Source organism: Benincasa hispida, chromosome 4 (assembly GCF_009727055.1).
Source record: "Benincasa hispida cultivar B227 chromosome 4, ASM972705v1, whole genome shotgun sequence".
Classification (NCBI taxonomy): Eukaryota; Viridiplantae; Streptophyta; class Magnoliopsida; order Cucurbitales; family Cucurbitaceae; genus Benincasa; species Benincasa hispida.
Window position 1 is genome coordinate 61,264,130 of NC_052352.1, and position 12,745 is coordinate 61,276,874.

A 12,745-nucleotide genomic window follows, 5' to 3' on the forward strand; every position below is an offset into this window, starting at 1 on the left:
GTAATTACTCTTTTATAACTTTATTACTAATACTTTCATCTTTTCTAAGTAAATATTTAAATTGAGCGGATAATCCAAAAACACAAATATTTAAAAATGGTATTTTTTTAATTTGTTTAAAAACTTAACTTAATTTTTAAAAGACCTTAAAAAAAACAAAGAAATCGATAAGTGGAAATGAAAAATTTCCCATACCACAACACTATTGGTAGTATTCTTATTAATTCATTGTCATGTTTGCATATGCCAAAAATGATATATAGAATCTAACCGCGGTAAAAATTAACAAAAGGAAAAATCTCAATGTGAACACAAGTAGTACTACAAGTGTACTAGAATTATGTTTGCAAGCTTAACTCATTATTTAAAAATTTTGGTTTAGTTTGCTAATCGACATTATCAAATGTTGCACATTAAAAAAAATTCACTTCAATGTATTGCCCTTCTAACCTAATTCCACAACCTACCCATTTGACGGCCATATTTGGAAGAAAAATAAGGCTAATTCTTCAATAAAATGAATACAGACGATATTATAAGAGAACTCAATACATATATGCACAAGTTGCAGCAACATTATTGCCGTTCTAAAAAGGATAGATGAAGCAACCTAATGATGACGAAACTAATTAAACTTAAAAACTTACACACTACAGAAGCTATGTAACAAAGGCTGCCCCAGCTAGCTTCCTTGTATTTGGCAAGCCGTAACTTGGTCACAACTACAAGAAATTACATCCACAATTCGGATAATACCTTTCAAACTACTCATCCGAACCAGAGGCTTCTCTTCTTTCTGAACATTCATCAACATCCTGCAACTCGTCCTCACTGAACATGCTTCCATCACTTGAATCAGAAAGCAGCCCAACATCGTCATCGTCAGTAAACATCTCCATCTTGCGTCTCTTCCTAATATCCTTTATACCTTTTCCTTGAAGAGCTAATCTTCGTTTTCGAGTGTTCCTCTTACGTTTTGGAAACTCTTCTTTCTGGGACTCGAGGCCTTTACCTTCTGTAGCCTTCACTGTTCTCCCTTTACCATATTCACTATCCTCAGATTCTTCAACATCAAATTTGCGCCTTTTCCTACTTGAATTTGTCTGGCATTGAAAAATGTTTCAAAATTAGATTATCCCCTCCCTATTAGAAACTATGGCAGCCAACAGTAGTAGTTAACCCAATACAACTTTCTTTTTAGAAAGGCAACGGAACAAAACACAAACAATTATTTTTTCCAAATATAAGATCATAAAAATTTCCCTGATTTATAAATTATAATCCTAATTAGACACCCACTGTATTGTATAAGCCAATATAAATTCCCAAAGCAGGCTGATTTTCACGCGAAATGTGTCAAGAATCTTACAATATCTTCGAGGTATCTTATACTTGTTATTATTGCTATTTTTGGTAACGGGGAACCAGAGTATTGCTTACGTTGCTTGCTCCTTATTAATCTCATGAAATGACAATCTGATCTTACACTATATCAAGATTAAATGCTAAAAAGTGTGAATTAGAATGATACTAGGAAGCCAACTTACGACAACTAGAATTTCCAATTCATTTCAAAGATATAGTTTCACAAACTTAATATCAACATTTTTGTTTTGAATACAATTTGAACATAATGTTAGCACTTACAAATTTCTTTGAGGTCTCGTAGGTATTCAAAAAGTTATTCCTTTTGGATATCTGTGAACCACCTAAATCACAATTGATCGACCTCCAATGTGAAAGTAAAATAAAGAAAAAAAATTAGCAAAAACATCCTTGAAGTCTTTTGGTAACTTGGACTTACAAAGTTGAGTCTATAATTGCTACATAGATTTACATGTTTCAGACCACTAAGCTAATCTCACATAAACCATCCCCCTGTTTATGGACTCAACTTTTAGACTCTTAGCATACTAACTTTCACAATTTTCTCAACATATGAAACAATTTTGCTGATGAGTGAAATTATTGGTGACAGGGAAGGAAAAGGTCTCAGCCTGAGAGGAATTTCCTTTTCCTTTTCTGAAGTCCACACCTGCCCCAGGGCCCAATATTTGGAGATATCAAAAGTTTTCCTTATAAAGCTCACCAGTTCCACATGCAACCTTTGACCGCAAGCCTTGGCTAATAGGGCCACACATTAAGGCCAAAGGCTTCCTGCCTATGAAGAATTACAAAAGCGAATAGCCAAATAGCAACTAAATCAAGGAATGCTGGACTAAATTATGAAACGAAGAGTAAAGGTACGACTGTGAACTACCAGAAGAACTTGTCCCATGAGGATCATATCCTCTGCAAGTGCAAGTTTGTATGATCTGCATGGAGTTATAGCTTTTTAGGGGTTTAGCTTTCAATTAGTCTGCCATAGGGACAGAATGATATGACTGGGAAGTTCCTCTTCCATCTTTAGAGGATATATCTTTAGAGCCAGAAACCAAAACTCCCTTGTTCGAAGAAACGTCCATATCTGACGTTGCTGATACTGACAAGCTAAAAAATGGGACCCGGTTGAGACTTTGGCTTGTGATTGGGATGAGAGGATGGAGCTAACAACCAAACACATTCCCAATTTCCTCTTAAAGAGTCTAAGTTCAAATCAAATTACTCTACTAACAATTGTGACTAGGCGAGTATAATGAAGAGGAAATGTTGCATTTAAATTCAAATTCTCTCTTAATTATATGAGTTAAAGAACTTGGAATAAAATGACCCTGCATACCACTAGAATTTGTCTCCTTAAATGAATGAGGGAGAACGAGGGCTATTAACCAATTGCTTATCCTTGTGAAGAATCGAATCCCATTAATGTCCTTGGTGTTCTCCTCCGCTCCGCAATTATATATATATTTTGGAAAAGAAACAATTTCATTTGATTGAATAAAATATCCAAAGACATCCAACGACGCAAAAGGGCACATCCAAGGGGAATACAAAAGATGCTTTCAATAAGCTACATAATCCAGAACTTGAAAGGAGAGAGGTCCTATTTCTGATTGTCCACAATCAGAAGGGGAAAGTGTTCTGAAGTTGGTCTTCCCAGCCGTTTCATGGTAACGTCCACATACTTCGAATTGATGGAAACAGAATATAAGAAGCGATCAATTCTAGTTTGTGATGGAAGTGCTTTTATGATAGTCCACGAATATCTACCAATAGTGAGAGGTAAATCAAGAAGCTCCCATTGTTCATTGAAGGAAATAAAAGCCACAGAATCTCTAGTGGGTCAGCAACTGTTGGCACTTCCAAGCAGCCAACGTAAAAGAATAAAGTCCCCATCAAGCAGCCAATAAATAACAAGATGGAGGAGGTCGTGAAGATCTTATCTATAGGAAGACGTCGCATAAAAAGCTGCAATCCAAATGATCGATTTGGTAGGTCAGATGTGACAAGGGGAGCTTCTAGAGGAGGTTTGTTGGATGACTGGGGGTAAAGGGGTGGATGCCATGGAGGAGGCCAAAGCACAAGAGGGTCCTACCGAGGAAGAGACTTTATCAGTTAAGGTACAATGAGGACTTACTGGTTGGAGAAAAGTCAGGAGGTAGGTTCGTTGTATGGGGGATGCTGACAGGTTGTTCTGACCGTTGCACTTATCTAGAGTACGATTTTTGCATTTCTCAAGTAGCTACAGTCACTTTGGGAGGGCTTCCTTTTTGTCAAAATTGCCCACCAGTTTTTTTCCGGAATCCATTGCCCACCAGTTTTTTTCCGGGAAACCATGGATTCCGGCAACAATACCAATGTGGTAGTCTCCATTGAAAAAAGGATCTATCCATACAAAACAACCCATGACAAGTGGAGAAGGGAGATCAACCTAGCTGGAAGGAAACCCATGTGATTATTTCTAATTTGCAGGTGATTTTCACAATGTCCATTCGAAAAAGAGTTTTCCTAGCCATTTCCAATAAGCCTCCACAGGCATCTCCAATGAAATGGAAGGTTTCCATATCCCATTTGTCTATTGGGAGACCACGAACTTTGATCCATCCCCCATATGAAGGAAAAATTTGGTCAATGTGTACTTCATGGCTCCAAGGAGAGTAGAGAAGCTGGAAAGAGCCAATATTCTGCGAACCTTAGTAATTTCCCAGAAGTAATGCTTGTTCAGAGTCTTCACAATGCATTATGGCCTTGTTGGGTTGAAAGGGAGCAAAGGAACAGTAAGCCGAAACCTCAACTTGTAGAGCTCTAAGGATTTTGTACCACTTATCATGAAAGTTCTGTCTTCGAATCATGATGCTACTTGAATCCAATGGAACCAAGGTAGGAGTGGGATCAAAGGTTGTTGGGCTCTCCCATAAAAGAGTGTTGTTTGGAGTCTTTATTATATCTTTACCGTGAGGTTTAATTTCTTTTTTTGGAATAGAAACTTGGGATGCATTCTAATCATGTAGGGCATTTAGATTTAATGAGGTAGTTGAGGGAATAACTTCAGACTCAACATTCAACGAAAACCCTTACTCCTCCATAACTTCTGCCAACCTTACTGAAAAGTCAACAAAAGAAAGATCATTGTCGACAATACTGGGTGGATCCAGAGATGAAATGTTACCGAATCTGAGATCAAAATTACTAATCTTCTCTTCTTTGATTTGAATGAAGGCAGGAACAAATCCACGAAGGTCTTTTTATCACTTGAGTAACAGCTTTTGAACAATCCAGAAGATTCAAAGTTAGATAGGAGAAACTAACCAGGCCCGAAGTGTTTTCCAATAGCCTCAGACACACTTCTTCTCCAGAAGGTTAACGCTAAATTTGATATCGAGATCCAACCTCCATATCCAACAATTAATTCAGGTTATGAGTGTTTACTTCTTGACCTATTCTCAATCTTCAAACGATAATCACCAACAGTCAATAACTTTCTATTTTCCATTAAAACCCAAAACAACTCATCTCTCAAATTCTCATCAAAGCCTTATCAGCCATGAAGGGATCTAAATTAATGCGGGCCCAAAAATAAGTTTCCAAAGATGCACGAATATCACCCCAAGAATTGTGCGCACACAACCAGACTACGAAAATCTCATTAAAGTTGACTTCTACCACCTCAGATTCTTTTCTAACCCACTGCTGTTTTGAGGAATCATGTGATGTCCTTTTACTACCTCCACAAAACTTCTGGAATATGTCCCATTAAAATCTAACAATTGGGAGCACTGACCTGACTCAATGACTTGCTCAACTTTTCCATTCCCGCGCTGCTTATGAAGGTCCAAAACTGGCTGATTTGAAACAAGCAAATCCGATTGCTCCTGTTCCTCAAATTATAACAAAAAGTCTCTTACCATTTCCTAAAAAATAAGCCAACCGCGTTCCTGAATGCCAGTAGGGATCCTTAACACCCTTCTTCCACCAGAGGGCCAAACAATACACTCTGAAATCTACCCTGATTGGGATCTAAACCTTGTCACTCAAAGAGTTCCTGAACGATCTCAACTTTGCTTGAAAAATCCTGAATAAACTGGCAAATGTAACATTACCACCCAGTAGCTTTTGAACCAATGAAGATGGGAGATTGAAAAAGGAATTTTCTGTTTGAACTCCGCATCTTCAACTAAGATCAAATCACCATTTCTCCAAATGCAAAAGAAAATGCCACAAATACAACAACTTTTCACTTCCATCTTTGGCTTGAAACCAGCTCGAAGGATGAGGGAAAATGACAGAAACTAGATCTGAGCAAAAACAAACATCAAACACAACGGAAGATTGAGGAAGGAGGCTTAACAAAGATCAAAAGCCTAAATGAAATGCTACAGAGAAGGCTTGCAATGGATGAAGACTGAGACTGAGCAGAGACGAGAGAGCATCCATTCTCTTGGATTGATTTTGCTAATGTTTTCAGCAAAATCGATATTTTTCTATGGGGCAGTTAGTATTTGAGGGTGGCATGCCAAATAGGAATCTTTGTAATCATTTAATTTAATCAATGTATCTTATAAGAGTTGTTTTTTTCCCCTAAAAAAAAGTAAGTCAAACATTCCTGCCAAGGTTCTTGAAGTTAAGACATGTAGCTAATTTTGATAGTTCTGTCACCATATCATTTTATTCCAATTCATAATACTAGAGGATTTAAAATTTTCTTACTGGAACACTGTTACAGACAACTAGCAATGGCTCAAAGACAAATCATGGGCATACCTTTGGACCACGGTCCACCAGTCGGGCCCACTCATGTCGATTTCTTAGACAATCAAGAACAGCTTGTGAATGACTTGAATAAGCATAGCGCTCTCCATTGTGCTTCCTCAAGTTATGCCAGTGCTGCAAAGAAAAGAAGCAAAGTAAGCAATTGCATGTAAAAGAAAAAAGAAAAGAAAAAATTAATCTTCTATGATATACCAAACAGAGAAGCAAACAAGGATGTATATATATAAACATTCAAATAAATAAATAAATGAAAACTGCATATCGGAAGAAACCATACAGGCAATACAGCATTACATAGTTCTTCATAAGTCATACGCCTTCCTTTGCTCATAATCTCATTGATCAAGCCTACATAGAAAGATAAAATGTTCCAAATTATAAAATTAATTAATTTTATGGAAGTAGAAGAAAATTTTCACGCATACAGTTCAGTTCACATGCATACCAGGTAAGGTGTGATGAACAGGACCTTCTCCAACAGCGCCTGTGTCATCATCAGATGTGTTCCTTGGTGAATTACGTATAGATGAATTGTTATGATCATTTGCCTCCATTGATGAAGATGGGCCACTACTTGTGGTATTTCTGGCGTAGGCTGAAAGAAGACCTTTTTTAAGAGCATTCAGTCTTGCTTGAGATCCATTCTCTTCCCTCTTAGATGCTTCTGCAGAATTACTTGTCTCCTGCCTTCTCTGATCAGGGGAAGAAAGAACTTCATCGGCTCTTTTAACATCGTCATCAGGCTCACAGGCACTGCGAAATGTATCTCTCAAGGCATCTTTGTTCTTCATTCTAGAAGCCTATAAATTATATGACCACAAATATTTTAAAGATAACTCTTAGAACCAACAAATCGCCATATCTAAAAACAAAGCAAATTGATACACATCGTATTAATAAGAGGGAGATATATGCAAGATATTACCGAAGCATGATCTCTTCCCCTAGAAGAAGAAGAACGCTTTATTAGCATGCTTGTTGTATTTGGAGAACCCAACTGTGGTGAGCTGCCTGGCTGACGCAATCGCGGAACACGAGGCACTCTAGGTGAGCTATTGAGCTCTTGATGCAAAAGGAAGGCAAGCTGCCAGAAACTGAAGTAATTAGATTATATACACGTAAAGTCATATCAAAAGCCCATCACCAGAATACAATAAGAAAAAACTGAAATTTTTTTAAAAACCTCTTCATCACTCAGAATAGCAGATGGATTTGTAGTTGCTGGAGGGCACATGGCTGTTGCATGGCGCTGATTGACCTTAGATGGAGGATGAAAGTTCGTCTGGTTAGGCTTGTCACCTCTTTGTGGCAAACATGAGCCTGATATCTTGTTTTGTGCAGTTAAACCCTTATGATTGAGATGGGACTCAACAGGCTCGCTGTAGCCTGAACTATCTGATGGATTATGTACCACAGATGTTTTAAGCGTTGAGAGCACAACAGAATCTTTTAAGTGCAACGTGGTTCTTTTTGAAATAGGATCTTGCAAGTCCCTGACAGAGTATAATGAATTTGGAGCGGCACTTGATTGTTCTTTAACTCTTCTCCTAGGCATTTTATCCCTATCTTCTTCTCTGTCAACATCATTTGAAGAACATTCTTTCCTACTGCTACCACAACTTCCAGACACTGCCTCATGTTTGGCAGCAGTACCTTCTAGGTTTTCAGGATCTGCAGGTGTTAAATCATTGGATATTGATGGTTTAGAAATGATTACACTTGACGATGCAGGGGAAGATATTCCAACACACAGTGTCGTTTTGTGTTGACTAGGTAATACATGTTGGTTTAAAACCATTCCACCTGATTTTGATGGCTTTTCAACACCAACTTCAGAGCCATTTTGGGATTTCAAAGAAGTAATATGCACTGTTGTGCTGCCTTCTGGCCAATCCATTTCCTGTTTAAACTCACATCGATTACTACATAGTTCATCAGCCTTTTCAAGACAATAACTGCTAGCAGCTTCAGAGCTTCTGTTGAATTCTTCTGCCTTGTGGCCATCCAATTGTGAACCGCATACTGCACCACCAGTATTCACTTTAAAACTCTCATGCATACAATCATTACATTGTTGCAGCTCTACAGCATCAGCATTTGACGAAGCCTGGATACTCAAGGCTTCTCCAGATACATCATGTTGCTTATCTATTTTCAATTTGACATCTGACTTCAATGAATCAATTGAATTGCCACAATTAACATCTCGACGAATCTGATCATCCTTGATTTCAAGTGCAGTGCTAGGTAAACTCTCAACAGAAGGCTTCACGATACTCTTAGAAAATCCTTCAACACCACCGTCTGAATAGTCAAGAGCTGTACCACCCTGAAGTTGAATAAGTATGATAGGGAATTACCAAACAATGAAGAGTAGAACAGAAAAACATGACCACCATCACCCCCCCACAAAAGAAAAAAACTTCCTCAAAAGAAGTAATAGTAAAAAGAAATAGCTACACAATATAAATAGCTTAATACGCATTAAATTCTTATTCAATTGACCATTATTTTCAGAGATTTTTAGGGTGCATTTGGCTTGCAACAAAACATGTTCTCTGACGGAGGACGTGTTGTTTCACTCACACTGTTTGGGCAAGGAAGACCTGTGAGCTACATTTTTCCTGTCTAATAGAACATTTGGCCTGGGAAGTATTAGGAGAATTTTTAGAGAAGTTAAAGAGACTTTGGGGGAGGTGTTGGCTTTAGATAAATTTAAAGTCTCTCTTTGGGTTTCTGCGACCAAAGAGTTCCATAATTATCCATTCTCTTATTTTCAAGTTTACAACAATCCTTTTTTGCAATTGATAAAGCTGTTTTTAAGGGTTTATGGAAGACAAACAGCCTTAAGAGAATCAATATTCTCAATTGGGCTATGATTCTCAGAATATTAAATTGCTCTTCTACTCTCCAAAGGAAGCTTCCAACTCACTACTCGTCTCCTTCCATTTGCCCCCTTTGTATGGCAGCAAGTGAAGATCTCCAACACTTGTTTTCCTAATGTAGGTTTTCAAGGGACACGGAATTGCTCTCCATTTTTCATCTATAATGGGTTTCTGGAGATTTTTTCAAGACCAATGTTTTGCAAATCTAAGTTGGACCTTCATTGAAGCCATCACAATTACTCCAGCCAAATGCAGTTAAAGCTCTACTTACTGAATTTTGGATTGAAAGATATCAAAGGGTCTTCCATGATATATCTCTTTAGTGGTTTGATCGTTTTGAAATTGCAAGGACCAACACCTCTCCCCAGTGTTCTCTTCCCAAATTTTATGCTAATTTTTCTATTCAAGATCTATGTTTGAATTGGAGTACTTTCATTTTCTCAGTTTAATCTTTTCTCTAGTGTTGGGATGTCTTGATGTAGTATTGTTTAAATTTGTTGTCTTAAACTTTTCGTTTCATTCTCGTTGTATTTTGAGCAACAGACTCTTTTCATCATATCAATAAAAAGTTTTGTTTTCTTTCCCCCCAAAAAAGGGGAGCCCCTTTCCACAACTTATTTCAATTTTTTCGAGTTAATTACCCAAGTATACCGCTCTTTTTATTTTAGGCTTTCTCATTCTTAAACCACTCCTTTATTTTTTACTTTCTTTCTTAAACCAATCCTTTTAATTTACGCTCTCTCTTTCTTGTCAGCCTTTCAGTAATTTTCATGAAGTTTGGTTTCTCTTTTTTCACAAACCCAACACATTCTTGAAGAGTCGAGAACTTTTTAATTACCTTCTTAATTCCTCCCCTTATTTATCAAAATAAAAAACCATGATTGGTAAATCTATAACATATAGAAGGGGGAGGGGAAAAGACTAACCCCATCCCCAGGATATTTTTTCCCCCTTATAAGATACGGATAATATATTGACAATAGGAAGATCATACAAAAGGGGAGATGAGATATCCCAAGGACAAAGAGCTACAAAAGAAGACTCCCAATTAGTTATGATATGTACTATCATAATGACTAATTGACTGATTTCATATCAATGAATTGTTTCTTTTACCAAAAAGAATTAGAAATATAACACCAAATGGAGGCAAAGAGTTCAACGGAATTCCCAGGATCATGACTAGAGATTTTCCGAAAAGCTCTCCATGTCCGAGTGCAATCTGAGGGTACACAATACCCACCAAATCCTTAGTGTTATAAACACGGAAGTACTAAGATACTACAAATTCTTAGGCATTAGAAAGCCATTCAAGAGCAAGAAAAGAATTGGCTCTATATACCCTACACCTCTACGAGATCTCCTTGATACAATAATAAAATCTCCTATATAACACTTAACAGATAGTTGCAATCATGAAGACACATGAGCCCCTAATGCTATGCTTCCAACATAAAACCAATAAATGCAATGCAATACAAATACTTATGCAAAAGACTGGCATACCTGCTTCATGACAACATTTCCAACATCATTTTTAGCATAGAGAGGTGGTGTATCACCCTCAATTTTGATGGACTTCTCAACTGTTGAATCAACTTGCATTCCGTTGTCTTCCTTCGGTGCAACTGTACTGACACTATTGTTTTTAAATATTTCGGAAGAAACGGTATCAGAAGAGAGCTCAAAACTATATTTAGGTTTGTCGACATTTTTATTGGCTACATCATATGCATCTGATGAAGATTCTCGAACTGCCAAATCCCTTGAACTCTTGTTCCTAGGATTTTCACCATCACCTCTGAAGTGCTTCAGATCTCTGCCTGCCGATTGTTTTTCACCATTCATCGATGTAAACACTAGTCATAACAACAGAGAAAGAAAACAAAATGATGCCTGATGTAAGACATTTCCTTCATAATAATTTAAGATATCAATTAAGAAAGTATGAAGATGACGTACCTATTTTAGCATGATCAATTCTTTTTTTCATGTTTGTCACCTTATCAGAGGGTGTAGACTTAATCTTCCCAGATTGATCTTTTGATACTGAATAGTCTTCTTTTTTGCACTTACCAGAATGTAGTATGAGAGGTCGAAGAAAACTTCTCTCCCTCACACCATTCTCAGCACATCTATCCAAATCTTCACTTACACCCTGCTTTTCACTCAAAAGCCCATTCCTGTCACATAATATATCCCCAACTTTGCTTCTCATACCAATCAAAGCTGCCACAGGCGTAGCCAACACGTTTTCCTTCGACAAAGAGAAAAGAACACCAGCACCTTTGTCAGCAGGATTCTCATTCTTCTCATTGTCTGTATTATCGCGCTGGTCCTCATCCCAACAGGGGAACTCCCGGTATTGAAAACTAAATTTCTTTGGAACATATCCAGTGCAATTCCACAACTGTGGAGTAAATAACGACGACAACCCACTAAATAAAGCAGGGTCACCACCTGGAACGCCATGAACATGAACTCTTTCCTCAATCGGTATGTCCGTCCAAAGCCTAAACGGACGCTGGGATGGCCCATTACAGACGTATGTACTCTCCATGCTCATGGTTTTGGTAGGAAGTTCAACCAATAATTGCGCAACCTCGGTCTCCTCACAATCATTCCTCTCGTTCTTCCCCTTACATTTGTCACAAACAAAAATATCATCTCCCTTCACATAACGCGAACACCGTGTGTGCACCCAGACGCCACATTCGTCGCAGTTAACCATTTCTTCCCCATCATCAAAATTGACGCCACAGATGCAATCCACAGTCCAGGAACCATTAACCCAATCGTCAGGAGGGTCCATACTCTGAAGGCGGCTCGACTGCCCCTTCATAACTATTTCAACGCCAAACTACCCTGACTGCCCAGAATTCCCGACAGGGAAAGGGTTTGACAAAAAGCACAAACCCTAAAACAATTCCTCGACTACGAAAGAACACTCCCAAAATCCGGAATGCAAGACTTCACTAAAAAAATCATTCAAAAACAGCGTTCCTACATAAGCCAAACAAGATTAATGTCGTTCCACAGGGTGTACCTGGAAATTACAAAACGAATATGACGACGATGACAAAGGAGATGAAAATTCCGCGTTCGAAGATAGGCGACTGTTGTTGTAGAACCAGAAACCCTCGTAGATTGGATTCGAGCATGTCAGCAGATGCGTGGAATTGGAAGAAAGCTTCCCTGCAACAGCCGGATTGAACGAAGAGGTTCTGACTTTCCGTGTAGCAACGGGGTCGGTGAAACCGTGAAAAATAAATCCATCCGTGAAAAATACAGGGAATCATACTTCATAATATCAATAAAATTCATATTTTGCATAATAATAATAATAATAAGGAGAAGAAGGTGGTTTAAATCCTACTTCAGTAATCCAACTTTTAATTTTATTTTATTTTGGTCTCTAAATTTTAAAAAATATTTATTTTAATCTATAAATTTTAAAAAATATTTATTTTAGTTCCTACTATTAAAATTATTTTAACTCTTCAACGAAAATGTGAATGAACTTACTTTTTGATAACTAGACTCTAGGTGTATCGAGCAAGATGAAAGTAAGTAAAATTCTAAGCCAAAATAGTGAACGACCTAAATTTTTAACTAGAAATATCTTTTAAATTCTCCTGTTTTGTTACCTTTAAAATTGAAACTCTAGATTTTTTAGCGAATCTAATTCATTTTGTAGCCTAATCATCAAA

General features: G+C 37.6%; 1 protein-coding gene across 2 annotated transcripts; it reads right to left on the minus strand.

Annotated features, from left to right (window-relative positions):
- Nucleotides 1-502: 502 nt before the first annotated feature.
- On the minus strand, nt 503-12,319 carry LOC120075270. Of its 2 annotated transcripts, XR_005481272.1 has the most exons (9): nt 10,998-12,319; nt 10,542-10,894; nt 7,334-8,479; nt 7,076-7,234; nt 6,596-6,950; nt 6,428-6,498; nt 6,142-6,264; nt 1,648-1,729; nt 967-1,103 (listed from the first exon to the last, which is right to left on the minus strand). XR_005481272.1 is itself a non-coding variant. In XM_039028489.1 (8 exons), the coding sequence occupies exons 1-8, from the start codon at nt 11,875-11,877 to the stop codon at nt 765-767; spliced, it is 3,426 nt and encodes a 1,141-aa protein (XP_038884417.1). In that variant the 5' UTR covers nt 11,878-12,318; the 3' UTR covers nt 503-764. The 2 variants fall into 2 exon arrangements, 1 of the variants encoding a protein (XP_038884417.1); XM_039028489.1 differs by lacking the exon at nt 1,648-1,729 and having other exon boundaries at nt 503-1,103; nt 10,998-12,318.
- Between the last annotated feature and the right edge of the window lie 426 nt (nt 12,320-12,745).

Bases quoted from the DNA above. Each gene is read 5' to 3' on its own strand.
- LOC120075270 (XM_039028489.1), bottom strand. From the start codon at position 11,877: ATGAAGGGGCAGTCGAGCCGCCTTCAGAGTATGGACCCTCCTGACGAT. The intron at 7,235-7,333 runs GTTTTTAAAAAA...AGTTTCTGGCAG, and splicing joins CTATTCTGAGTGATGAAGAG to CTTGCCTTCCTTTTGCATCA. The intron at 6,499-6,595 runs GTATGCATGTGA...CTTTCTATGTAG, and splicing joins TGTTCATCACACCTTACCTG to GCTTGATCAATGAGATTATG.